At 39.6% G+C, this 14,327-nt stretch overlaps 1 protein-coding gene across 1 annotated transcript in view; it reads left to right on the top strand.

Moving 5' to 3' along the window:
* LOC139723247 (probable inactive tRNA-specific adenosine deaminase-like protein 3) overlaps positions 1–11,009 on the top strand; it is a 43,521-nt gene extending 32,512 nt beyond the window's left edge. The window contains exons 4-9 of the mRNA XM_071634505.1: positions 2,634–2,722; positions 4,288–4,504; positions 5,509–5,620; positions 7,161–7,329; positions 9,872–9,974; positions 10,603–11,009. Coding sequence (XP_071490606.1) covers positions 2,634–2,722; positions 4,288–4,504; positions 5,509–5,620; positions 7,161–7,329; positions 9,872–9,974; positions 10,603–10,777 — 865 coding nt within the window. The 3' untranslated portion in view covers positions 10,778–11,009. The remainder of the gene's footprint in view (positions 1–2,633; positions 2,723–4,287; positions 4,505–5,508; positions 5,621–7,160; positions 7,330–9,871; positions 9,975–10,602) is intronic.
* Positions 11,010–14,327: the final 3,318 nt, after the last annotated feature.

Below are 14,327 nucleotides of genomic sequence, written 5' to 3'. Positions count from 1 at the left end.
ACAAGAACAGTCAGAGGAGGGCTAGGGACACAGAACAAAGAAAACAAAAGGGAAGGGTTGGAAGTCGTAGGCAAGGGAGCCCAACAAGTAGGAGAGGAGGATCAGGAGGATGGACAGAGAAAAGATGGAGGAGGGTCAGTGAAGACCCCCAGAATCAAAGAGGGCAACCTAGATGAAGGATAAGGATGAATAGGGAGGTCTGCATTTACTTTGTTATCTTTTATAACTTGCATTTGTAACTTGCATCTCACTTTCATTTTGTTGCCTTTTCTTAGTACACAGGGTTAGGGCACGCTGATTGTTTAGCCCCCCCCCCCCCCCCCCCCCCCCCTCCCCCATGCTGTTGCTATCTCACTCTTGTCCTTTCTTTATCTTTTTGTTGTTCTTTATCTCGTCTCATGTTGCCTCCCATTTCATCTTTGTCCTTTATAGGTTTCAACCCCCCCCCCCCCCTTTGATCCTTGTGATTACCACTGACCCTCCTCTGCCTTTTGTCTGTCTACCCTCCTGCTTTAATCCCCCTCCCTTTACCTGTTGGGCTCCTTGCCCATGACTTCAAACCCTTCCCTTTTGTTTTGTTTTTTGCTCTGTGTCCCTAGTCCTCCCTTGATTGTTCTTGTTGTGTGTAGTCCTTGTATGTGATTGCTTTCCTCAGTCTATTTTGTCATTTTGCCTCAGACAAAGATTCTTCTAGGATCAAAAGCTCGGGCCCCTTTTGACTCCATTTTACTCCTTTGGTTCACTGCTATTGGATAAGCAGTTTTCAGCAGATTGTTTTTCTTTTTCTTTTTTGCTACAAAATGTATCAAGTTTGTCGTTTTGCGCATGACTTTTGTCTGCTTTTGCACCTTATTGATTCATTTACCTATGTTCAGTGCTTATTGCTTCTAGATTATCAGATCTACTGTATTGATAGTTAGTGCAGTACTGGCTACACTCAGGCAAATGCAATACTGTAGGTTTAAACTAGCTGAATTATCATAAATGCATGTGTAGTAGATGCACCTGGATGATTGTGCATGCCGGGGCCAGTAATGTATCGCTCAACGTTACAGACTTTGCATCAAGGGATCTACAAATTGTATAATTACAGAGCATCAACTTGGCATGATATTACACAGATGTCATCGTTTTGCAGTGTGGGTAGGCATTTTCGATACAAAAAATATTTGGGATATATGTTTCATGAGTTGTTATCTGTCATATAGCGAAAAGAAAAATATGCCCGGTAGGCTGTACCCTTTGAATGTTTTAGATAAATGCTCTGTTGTGTTTCCAGTACATCTTAAATCTGAATGGGCTGGGAAAAAAAAAGAGACATCTTTTTGGTTGGATTGATTGATTGATATGTTGTATGGTTTAGGAAAGTTTTTGAAGGATGTATAGCTTGAGCTGGAGGTTGTATGGAAGGTTCTGGATTAGTGTAGCTGATGATGTTTATTATATATTTTATGATTAATGCAATATGTTGAGAAGTTAGAGGAGATTGAATCAGATCAGAGTAAGAATATTTCGTTTGTGTGTTTTTTTGTGTGTTTTTTTTAGTGATTACAGATGAATGATTTGCAGGATTTTTTATATGTGACCTTGCACCTCAAAACAAACAAAAAGTCGCCAGACATGAATTTTTAGTTAAGACCATATTCTGAAAGAGCAGACTTTAAGCTTTAAAATAATGTAGGCTGGATGACTCAAATCAAATGGACTCTCCTAGCCTATCTAAATATTGGAAAGAAAGCACAAACTCAGGAAAAGTGTGAACTGAGAAAAGAGGCTCTGAAGTACAGTGTCCATTCAAGCGCTAAATCTTTACCAAACCGTGCTGGCTGTGCGATGAATGGGACAAAAAACAGGAAGTAAACCACCAGAGTAACAACAATGAAGGGATTATCAGATTAAACTGAAATTAAGCATGCCTCATTAACACATTCTGTCCATAATTAATGCCAACTTTCAAAGCAGTACCACTATCTTTTCAAAAGTTATTAGAGTTGAAAGTGAAGAGTGTGGACAAGGTTTTTCAGAAATGAAAAAGGGATTCTAAAGACACACCTAATCATACTATTCTACCAAAAATGTTCGAGACAAACTGCTAAAAAAACACACTTTCCTACCCGTTTTATGATACCAAATTTTAGCATAATGTAAAAGAAGACTTGCTCTTTCAGAAAGTATGAAAAAGTCAAGTTCGGCTAGGTTGACCCGTTTCACTTATTTTCAGTCCTCAGGCAAAATCAGTGTGTGCGACTTTATGTTCATTTTGAGGTGCACGGTCACATATTGTGCCCCAAAGATATGAAAATAAATCACTTATGATAGTTTTCTTTGTATTCACAGTTAAAAAAAGAACATTACTTATATTAATAAGTTGAATGTTTGAAAATTGATGTTGATATATGCTATATAATGATGTTTTTCTGTTTTATAATGTTGGCAAAAATATGCCTCTTTTATGTTTTATATGCCATTTGAATGCTGTTCATGTGCAAATGTAATTGTGTATTGTACAATTTTTTTGTTTTGTAGAAAGAATGTGAACAAAACAAATATCCATATGAACAATAAAGACTGAAATGAAATGAATTGGAATGAAATCTCTTCTTTGCCCTTCCATTGTTTACATCTCTCTTTAGGAAGTTCTCAAGCTTGTTCTCGCTGGAAGGACTCTCCCATATAAAGCGTGTTCGCAAGCTGTGCATCACCGATGACACTGGTGAAAGAGGTATGCTCCCTAAACTTCTGTTGTAGAGTATGTTTTTTTATACTCCCGCCAAACGAAGTTTGAAGGGGGTATATAGGAATCAGCGGACGGTCGGGCGGTCGGTCGGGCGGTCGGGCGGTCGGTCCGTTGCAAATCTTGCGTCGCGAACTACTTCCTCAGTTTTCAACCGATTCCCATAAAACTTGGCACAGATGTGTGCCTTGGGTTGTAGATGTGCAAGACGTATTTTTTGACAGTACCCAAAAGTACGTTGCCATGGTAACGGCATATTATGGGCAAAAATGGGTACAAATCTTGCGTCGCGAACTCCTCCCACAGTTTTTGATCAATTTTTATGAAATTCGGTACAGATGTTCATCTGAATATGTTAATGTGCAAGACACATATTTCCGCAGTGGCAAAAAGTGCGTTGCCATGGTAACGGCATGTTATTGGTAAAATATAGGGCAAAATGCTTCATGGCAAAACTGCTTCATCAGTGTTCTTCCAATTCTCATGGAATTCATATTGAATGTTTGTCTTAGGATATAGGTCAGCATGACACATTTCTTGACAGTGACAAAAAGTATGTTGCCATGGTAACAGCTCACATATTAGCCAAAATGATGGAAAATTTTGTGTTGCAAACTACTTCCTCAGTTTTTGCCCAATTTCCATGAAACTTGGTACAGATGTGTGCCTTTGGTTGTAGATGTGCAAGACGCATTTTTTGACAGTACCCGAAAGTACGTTGCCATGGTAACGGCATATTAATGGCAGAAGATCAAGGAAAGATCTTGCGGATTTAACTACTTCCTCAGTTTTTTGACCAAAGCTTATGAAATGTGGCACACACCTTGATCTTGGTGGGAAGATGTGGAAGACATATTTTTCGGACGTGTCGGAAGCTGCGTTGCCATGGTAACGGCATATAAATGGCAGAAGATCAAGGAAAGATCTTGCGGATTGAACTACTTCCTCTGTATTTGACTGAAGCTCATGAAATGTGGCACACACATTGGTCTTGGTGGGAAGATGTGCAAGACATATTTTTTGGACGTGTCGGAAGCTGCGTTGCCATGGTAACGGCATATTAATGGCAGAAGATCAAGGAAAGATCTTGCGGATTTAACTACTTCCTCAGTTTTTGACAAAAGCTTATGAAATGTGGCACACACAATAGTCTTGGTGGGAAGATGTGCAAGACATATTTTTCGGACGTGTCGGAAGCTGCGTTGCCATGGTAATGGCATTTAAATGGCAGAAGATCAAGGAAAGATCATTCCTTGGGTAAGACTGTCGTCACGGGGCGGGGGTATTAATCACCTTCAGTGATATTTCTAGTTTTTTTCTGGCATGAAACTTTCATAAATTGGCAACTGGCATGCATTGCATTGTACAGACAAAAACTTTTCACACACATTTTATTTCTAGAAAACTTGGCTCCTCATGTTGTATAGTGTAATTTGGTTACTAATGTATTCGACATTTTCCTGCATTTTCTCAGAAACTTTATCTCTTAGTTGTTTGTCTTGATTTCATTTCTTTTCATTTTTTTTTTCATTCTTTCTTTTTTAATGTCAAAGATGAGCTGCAGATCATTCTGTGCAAGGCAGACCAGGTGTCACCTTCACAGTCTGGTCAGATTGGCTTGGAGGACATCCTGGGAGATATCAGCGACATACAGCCTGGTCTCCTTGGGCAACCAGTCCTTGCGCAGGTTGCAAGGACACCGCCGCAGACCAGGGCCCAGTTTGAGGAAGCCCGGCGTCACTGGCCCACCGCCTTCCACGAGGACAAAGAGTGAGTATCCTCCCTCCCTCCCACCTCCACCACCTCCACCACTACCACTGTTATGTGCTTGTTGTTCCTGGGCCTGGCTGCTAGGGGGTAAAAACTGAGTGAATTGGCATTTCATTCAAGAAATCTTTGCTTTGAAGGTGCTCTCTAATTTTTTTGTGAAGGAAAAAACCTGCAACCTGATAATGATCCTTCCATTGAGTGTCTGACACAAAACATAAGTCTTGAGTGAAGCTTTGAAGAAGTGCTCCAGATTGTCAATTTCACAGAGAAATGATTGGAGGGAGTTCCATAGGAGAGGCAAATGGCTTGTCTCCACATTCCTTGAGATGTGTAACGAGTATCTGGAGAGTAAGGCCAGATGAACAAAGTCAAGGGCTGGGATGATGTTGCTCAATCAGGGATGACAGATATCCCGGAGCCTGACCATGAATGGCCTTTAGAATAAAGATGAACCGTAGGATCTGGAAATCAGTTCTGTTCTTGACAGGAAGTCAATGCATCTCAACCAGAACAGGAGTGATGTGATTTTTACTTCCTAAGCCCAGTGAGCAAACATGCTGCTGCATTCTACATGTATACTGCTTGAAGTCTGTTCAAGGTTGCAGAAGGAAGGCCAGCTAGGAGACAATTAGTTCTCTTTCAAATTTTGACATTACTTTTGTGTCAGTTTCACTTTTCTTTTGTATATTGTGTATATTTTGGTTGTCACAGAGGATAAAGACAGTAGAAGATGCATGTCTTGTTGGAACGTAGACTTCTCATGATCCATGCTCTGTAATGTCTGTCACACATCATGTGAAACTTGGGATGATCTGCTGATTTGGTCATATTGTGTATGAGTATAAATAGAATCTGTCTTTTACAGCGGAACTGTCTGTCTGTTTTTTTGTGAGAAATTCTGGAAAGTTGATATCCTCTTTACCTTTATTGTGTTTTCTTTTCATAATAATGTCCACCTCTGCTCTGTTTATCATATATTATGATGTCTCTTTCCATGCACACAGATTATCAAAGTTGATATCAGGACAACTCTTCTCCGAGGCAGATAAGGTTAGGATCAGAACCCACATTCAGTCCGCAGTGGATATGACATTGCTTAGACCCAGTGCTGGTAAGGTATGTAAGACAAACTATGTCTCAGTTATCGGTTTATTGTAGTATAGTGATTGACTACAACCTACACCAATAGTTTGGAGCAGTGTTGGTCCCAGTACTATCCAAATCTTAGAGGTCTACACCAAATATAAGTGTATTTTTGGAATACAATATTGAAAGTCTGCTATCATTATTGCACTGAATATGCTGTAGTGTAGTGGGTATTTATTCTCAGTGGCAACCTACCCACATGTGTTGTTATCTTTTATGACTATTATGACATACCACATGTGAAAAGGACTCATATTGTGCAAGTGGTTAAGAAATGGCAGCATAAGTTAAGTTACGGTGTCATTTTGAAGTGTATCGCAGGAAACAGATTTCTCTATCTGCCCATCTCAAAAGTCTGTGCATTGTCTTCATGATAATGAATGCTGCATTACGTGCAGGCTTTTATATAGGCTATGTCAACCTACAGTTGTATACAGCAGAGCAGATGCCTGAATGTTTGTTCCAAAGGCTTGATTTCATTACTATAGTGTACTTACATCAACAATTGTATTCTAGAGACCATGGTTCCTTGACTTCATTGCGGTACCTGATTACTTTCACTGAAATTGGATTTCAAATTCCTTTCCACTTGTTTGTATTTGATCATACATTAAATTAGCAACAAAACGCTGCTGAAAACTGCTTTTCCAATAGTGGCGAGCCAATGGAGTAAAATAGCGTCACAAGGGGCCTGAGCTTTCAATCCTAGAAGAACCTTCCTCACAGGGAAAATAACAAACATTTAGGATAAGCATAGTCTGAGGAGGGCTAGGGAACAATGAAAAACAAAAAAACAAAGAAAACAGTGGGGTGGGTTGGAAATCAAAGGTAGAAAACCAAGCAGGTAAAGGGAGGGAGATTGAAGCACAGGGGTGAACAGACAAAAGGCAGAGGTGGGCCAGTCATAATCCCAAGGATCTTGGGGGGCAACCTGTGCAGGATGAAGATGAATGATTAGGGAAGCAACACCACACGAGATAAGGAACAAGAGAGTGATAAAGAACAGGAAAAAAGTGAAATACAATCTGTGTAGCAACTGCAGGAGTAAGGGAGGGGGGGGGGGGGGGGAGGGAGTACAAGCAGTGAGCCCTAAACCTGGTGTACATAGGTGCAATTCAGAAGTCATACAAATTGTAGTCATTGATTGAAAGTGCTATCAAAAAATAAATAAAAAAAAATTACCAATCTGATTTTGTTCCCAATTACTGGACTTGCAACAACATCCAGAAAGTGTCTTTGATCTGGAAATCACTTTGTAAATTCATTCCCAAACCCCCAAACTCCACCACATTGAAACTGAAGTATTTGTTGTTCTTGACATGTTGGCCATGGACAAACAAGTAATTTGAAAGTGAAATGTTATAGAACAAAATGTCCTTATCCTATGTGTATGTGTGTGTGTTTTTAAACAACACTTTTTCTTTAATGAACTTCACCACCTTGCATTGTACATGATTGGCTTGAGAGAGGAAAGGAATATTTTTTTTTAACTCTCTGACCTGTATTCCAGGATGAGGCAGTGACCGGAGCTGTGATAGTGGACCCCAAGACTGACAGGATGCTGGCAGTGACCTCAGACTGCCCTGCCTCAAGGGACCACCCCCTCCAACATGCTGTCATGAAGTGCATTGACCTCGTTGCCCATGGCCAAGGGGGCGGGGCCTGGCCCCTGACAACAGGTGCCCACATCTTATTGAGAGTGTTTGTCCATGCCATGAAATGATGTCATAATGGTGCAGTCAGATACTAGTCAGCTATTGGATAGATATGATCATGTGATAGCAAATTGCATATGACATCCTTCCCTGGGCAGATTCTTTTTCTCTTCTTTTTGAGCAGATATGTTCTCATAGATGAAAATTTTTATGTTCACATGACAAGTGATAAATTGACAAAGCAGCATGTAGTAAGGTCAGGGTGTGTAATTCAGTATACTGTAAGTGTGCAATTTTGGAAGGGCCTGAGCTTTCGATCCTAGCGTAATCTTCATCAGAGGAAAAATGACAAACAGGCAGGGAAAGCGATCATGTGTAAAGGCTACACACAACAAGCACAGTCAAGGATGGGCTAGGGACAAAGAAAAAATAGAAAACAAAAGGGGAGGATTGGAAGTCATGGGCGAGGAGCCCAACAGGTAAAGGAAGGGGGATTAAGGAGGGTGGATAGACAAAAGGCAGAGGGGTGGTGATCCCTAGGATTGGGGGGGGGGGGCAAATTATGAGTAAAAATGAAGAAAATAGTAACAGCATGGTGGGGAGGGGGGTGAACAAGCAGCAAGCCCTAAATGAAAGTTACCATCATATCAAAGTATATATTAATGATAAAAATTATATCTGAAAATATATAAAAAAACATTAGATATTAAAAAAAAAGTACAGTTCGACCTCGATTATCCTGCCTCCTTTTATCCGGAAATATCTATCTATTATCTGGACCCGTTCACGTAGTGAAGGACTTTTTTTTTTTCATCCAAAAATTGAGAAAAAACAGTGACTTTATACTATATTTCTGTGAAGAAGGGACTGCAGTTTTGCGCAGGCTAGCATAGATTACACAACCGTTGCGGGGTACACTACCTGCCTACCTGCCAGTGCACTGGGACGGCAGCTACACTAGTGTATATACATTAACACTGTGTCTCCCATATCCTGCCATATCCGGAAGAGTGCCGGTCCCGACATGGCCAGATAATCAAGGTTGAAGTGTATATATGAAATATGATTATATTCATACCCTTTTCTTGGTACACCAGGTTTGGGCTAGGTGCTTGTTTCTTCATTTCTTAATCATTTCTTCATTTCTTAATCCCTCTGTTGTTCCCTAACTCGTTTGCTGTTGCCTCCCTATTCTTTTTTATCATTCATAGGTTGCCCTACCATGCCCCCTTTGTTCTTTTGGATCACCTCTGATCCTCCTCTGCCTTTTGTCTGTCCACTCTCCTGCTTTAATCTCCTTTCCTTTATCTGTTGGGCTCCTTGCCCATGACTTCCAACCCTCTCCTTTTGTTTTCTTTGTTCTGTGTTCCTAACCAGACCCTGACTGTTCTTGTTGTTTGTAGTCCTTAACCCGTTGAGGACGAGTCCCTAGTATACTCGGGCAAGTGTCTATGGGAAATGCGTGTTGTAGCAAAATCAAACCGTCCTCAACGGGTTAAGCCGACATGTGATTGCTTTCCGTGCCTTTTTGTCATTTTGCTGCTGATGAAGATTCTGCTAGTATCGAAAGCTCAGTTCTCCTTTTGACTCCATTTTACTCCATTGGCTGTAGGTTTTTAGAAATATGATGAGACATTTGATATTAAAAAGCATATAGTTGTTGGAATGTGAACATATTCAGAATCAGGAATTAAAGAACAAAAATAATGTTGCATTCTTTCATTTTGTGGTCACATTGTTTATTGCAGAAAGAGATGAACATGTATGATTGGTCATTGATAGAATTATTGTGAAGATTGTTATACCTTTGATAGTGAGCAATACGTGGTATGTGTGATTAAGTCTTTATGTGCCACGGTGGAAACCCCCTGTGTGCCACGTTATTCTGAGACACGAAGGTAGTCATGCTTTGAGAAAGAATTCTGTTTTTCCAATTTGTATAACTTCTACAAATTTCTGTTAAGATGGGCATAATAGCAGGCAAAGTTAAAGAGGAATGCCAAGCTTTGTTTCGTTATAAATTGTATGACGAATCTATTTTCAATTTTTCTTTTAAATGACCACTTGCTACATTACTGTAAAGGCATGACTATTGCACATAAAACCGTGACAGTAACTTAGAATGTACGAGCAAATCTAGTTGGGAACACCGCTTGATAGTCAATCACCACATAGAATGCAAGCCGTATATGAGAGGAACAAAAGCACGAGAAACACTTTCATTGTGCCGCGGGATTAGCAGTGATTAGCCGATTTATCGATCGGTTTTGGCGGCTTTGTTTGTTGAGCAGAATATGCAAAGTTGGCACGCCGTCGACTGAGTCGGACGTGCGAACGTGGCACATAAAGAGTTAAAACCAAAAAGGGGAAAAAAGAAAGAAGTGCATTGAGTACAATGATGTTTACAATATCTACTTGCTACTTAGAAAATTAAGAGATTGATACTTAGTCCTCAATAAGTTTAGTAGTCTGAGTGCTATAAAGCCAGCATTGATTTTTCATCTCACTGAATGAAGATGATTGCTAGGTACAATAAATTTCTTTCTCCATTCTTGTAACATGTCAGGTGCAGCGCTGGAATCATCGGTGACGAGGGACCAAAAGTATGAGGATACACCATACCTCTGCACTGGCTATGACCTTTATGTCACTCAGGAACCATGTGTTATGTAAGTTTATTTGTTTGTTTGTTTGTTTGTTTTTGCGTGACTTCAATAGGCTGCAGATTTTGACTAGCGTATATGAGTGACTGTGATTGACGAGATTGCATTGAAGGAGAAGTTCATATGAGTAAGACTCCATTTTTCACACAATATTCATGGCTTTAATCATACCATTTTTCTCTCACAAAAAAAAAAGATTTACTTGTAATCTCTTTTAGTAACTCTTTTGAGAGTGTAAATTAGTGCTCATATGTTAACGATTTTTTAAAGAGATTTTTTTTTCCCCTTAAATAAAAAAGAAAGGAAGGATATTTCTAGAACTTTGGTTTAAATCAAGTAAGGTGCATATTGTAATTGAAAATCAGGACATGAACTTAATGTAGGCTGTCTGTAGTGTAAAGGTTCCAGCTTGGAGAATGAAAAAGTTTGAGTTAAGCTGGGAAACATAATCTACAATGACAGTAAATAAAGTCAATATCATCATCAAATAATTGTCAGTCATGTTCTCAGAGTTAAATTCATGTGAAATGTAAATTGATTTGAATTTGTCTCTTAATGAAACCAAACTGTTTGAATAGATTGTGGAGTCACTGCAGAATAGCTTGTGATATGTGTATTATCTGGTGTCTTGCAGGTGTGCCATGGCATTGGTTCATTCCCGCATCAGGAGAGTCTTCTACCTCCACAGCCACCCAGAGGGCGTCCTTGGTAGTCGCTACAAGCTGCACACAGAAACGGGACTCAATCACAGATACCACGCCTTCAGAGTGGTCCTGGGAAAGGAAGGGGACGGGCTCGACCACAGGTAGCAGAGATGGATGGGGGATCTGCCCCCTGTGATGGCACACCACACGTCAGAGAGGGTCTCTCTAATCAATTATGAGCTAGACGGGTGCAGTTGTGATTGGGCCCTTCACAATATTCTGAGGTGCCAGCTTTTGTGCATGTGTATGTGAACTTTGCCGTCAGAATCAAAGCTGTTTCACTACTTTGTTGCAGTAGTTTGTAAGGTGTGTGTGTGTGTGTGTGTGTGTGTGTGTGTGTGTGTGTGTTTGTGGAGTTGTGGAGTCAGAACTCAAACTAGCTCACATTACATGTAATTCCATTCTTGTATGCGAGACAAAATGTTTTGTATCAGTTGGTATGTAGTTAGTAAAGAAAAAGTGAGTGATTACAGCAAGGCTCAAAAGAATGGCAGTTGTTTCTTGTCATGCTGCTAAAAGGGATTACACCTGTATTTGACATAAAACATCCTTGAATTACCATTTCAAACCTTGAAGTTAGAACATTCTGTGTACTACCCATCATGAAAAGTAATTTTAACATTGCATGGGGTGGTCAAAGTTAAATGCATTCCTTCCACTCCAATTCTCAGTGGTAACCATTTCTGCAATATCCCCACCATCAAAACTTTTGCATCTCATGCACACAGTGCAATACATATTTTACAGCTAGGTAACTTAGACCAATCCTTAGAATGATAAAAGTGGAAACTTCTCTATGATGGAGAGTGAAACAAAACTTCAGATATCCAGCGAATTTATTCAGACTCCAACAAAAATTTCAGCTATTATTCTCAGTGTAAACGGGGAGAGTATTCTCAAGAGACATGGGTTTTAACTTTTCATTTCTTTTTGAAAAACTCTGTGGTGCATTACCATATGATTTCATACACGATCTAGGGAGACATTATTCTTCATTAGCTAAACATAGTCCAAGTTGGATATGTGAAAAATACAGGCAAAAACCATGCTGTTTGCAACAAATTTTATGTCAATCAGATTTTTGGCTCTCGGATCTAGATATGAACTCACAGACAGATGGTCTCACTACATTTTAAAACAATTGAAGGCTAAATTGCTTTGAAGAAATTGAAGCCTGTTCCTTGACATATGTTGTAGTTGTCCAGAAAATGTTGTGTCTGCTATGATCACTGACTTAGACTAGTTTGACCTGTTGTAGACTGTGCTTCAGAAGGCCACAAGCATACATGATGCCAATCAGTGTTCTCAACTCATATCTTGGTATATTATGAAAGTAGGTGTTCTTATCATTATCAAGTGTGGCAGGATCTTATGCAGCTCTTGTTTTGAAATTTTTTGATTGGTTTGAAGAATCATCAAATCCAGCATATCATCACTGAACAGGCCTGACCATGCTTCATGGGCTGTGGGGGCATTCTCAGCTTTTCCCTTTACACCAGGCTGTCCCGCAATGACATTATAGCAATATTCTGCCACCCCTCTGCATTCCAGGCTTCTTCTTGTTCTTTTTTCAAATTCACTCTTTCCCAGGGCTATTTTTTCTTGCTTTTTCAATCACTGCTGAAATATCCCAAAGGTTCGTTATTCAAAAGGTTTGTTATTTTGTCAATGAACTACATGCATGGTTCTCATTACACAAGTATTTGGACAGATCCATTGGCATAGCCAAAAACCCTGATGATGTGTTCTTGCATGTCATATTCACTATTGGTGTGGTACATCTGTACATGTTCGTGCTGTGATTCAGGGAGCAGGTCCATGAACATAGTGTATACTTCTGACACAGTCTTCCTCAATTGGCGATACACAAGCATGTGATCGCAATACCTGCCTTTAGCTTTGATAGCATCTATTAACAAGCCCAGATTATTATCTGGTAATTCCGAAGTTGACTTTAGAAAACAGTGTTTAATGTTCATCTTGTCTGGAGATTCAGAGATTAAGACATAGTTCCTCATCAATAGCAACTCGATGATGCTGTGATGAACTTCTTGCGTTGCAGTCGCAGTCAGAGCAACAACCGACACAGGAGGCAGGATCGAACGAAGCTCGCCAAGCTTGCTTTACGAGGATCTGAAAGCTTTGGTTTTGCCAGTTGACTGACCCCTCTAATAAAGAGAGAAAAAGAGTAAGAAGTGATGAAAATTTGATTGCTAATCACTACATTAAACTTCCATGGGAGTAAGAAAATATTGCCCACTTTGATAGACCCTGCACTAGATTGATATGTGTATAAACATGTAAAGTGTGAGTGACGTGTAATTTCCTGCCTTCATGATTTCCAAAAGTCTTGACTGAGTCAAATGGATGGAGATGTGGCAATAAACATAGTTTCTTTTCTGATTCAATTACATTTAAATAACTACGTTTAAATCCCCAAAATGCTAAATACACAATATCAAAATGTAAAAAATATATATAATAAAAGTGAGACCCAGTAATTATTTTAACCCAGAATGTAGTGGTTGTCATTTCTTAATTATTCAGTATACATGTAGTTATCATGACATGTTCAGTGTAGTGTCAGATAAAACAGCAGAAGTAAAAATGTCATAGGAAAAATATCAAATGTATACATTACTATAATTACATATTTACTCTTTCAGAACAATCTTCCACAAACTGAGACATTTTTTTATAATGGTTAATTTCCCTATTTTTCTTTTTACCCAGGAGATGGATTTTCACCCCCTAAATACATTTAGCTGGATCTTTCATTAAATGCCCCCTTTTCTTTTGCTGAAAATTGGCAATTTCGGATCCCTTAATGCGTGCATGTTCATCGGCAAAAAAAAAACCCACATATTTTGCAAAAAACAAAACAAAACTTTTAACAGGTTTTTTTTGGACGTGCATGTGTGCACCAATGTACATGAAGTTGAATGCCCCCCCCCCCCCCTTTGTGGTGTCACATGTTTATGTTCATCTTCTTTCTGTATTACCTTTGCCATCAGCAACCTGACTTTGTGTTGTGCATTATGAAGGGTGCCTGTTAGTGCTTCCTTTATTACCCCTGAAACATAGAAAAAAGTCATTTCTTCTTGGAAGGCTTGTGTATCTAAAGTGCATCTCCAAAAACAATCAAGTCTACTCATTAACCATCCACTTGACAGACAGAGGTCCTCATAGTCTTCAGTATTTATGTGACATTGCTTTCCTAATTTATCTATATAAATTTCATAAGCATCAGCCAACAAAATACAGAGTGGTGTTGACACCAAGGCAGACTTGCTTACAAGTGGTGTTGCACAATATGTCTAACAATGGGCTTTCACCACAAGAACCATATTCAAGACCCAAATGGGTTTCTATTTCATCAACAGATGTGTGTTTCTGTATATTGTCCGGTGGAGAAATTGTAACATTGCTTGCAAATGATATCATTATCACATCATGCCTAAATGCCGTTTGAGGGAAAGATGTTCAAAACCCAACCCTTTGCATTCAGTGACCGTATACTGCTCTCTTACATATGTCGGCGTCATCATATGGCCACAGACAGCACATTCTTTGGTATGGTAGAAATTCAAAACTTGGGCCCTGTGCTTGTGGCAAAGCGGTACTGGGTCAGGAACTGCCTATAAGTTAGTATCAA

The sequence above is a fragment of the Diadema antillarum genome, unplaced genomic scaffold, assembly GCF_040938485.1.
Source record: "Diadema antillarum isolate AM-2024a unplaced genomic scaffold, OU_Dant_1.0 scf00000183, whole genome shotgun sequence".
Classification (NCBI taxonomy): Eukaryota; Metazoa; Echinodermata; class Echinoidea; order Diadematoida; family Diadematidae; genus Diadema; species Diadema antillarum.
Note: the sequence above shows the minus strand (reverse complement) of the source record. Positions and strands in the feature narration are given on the sequence as shown.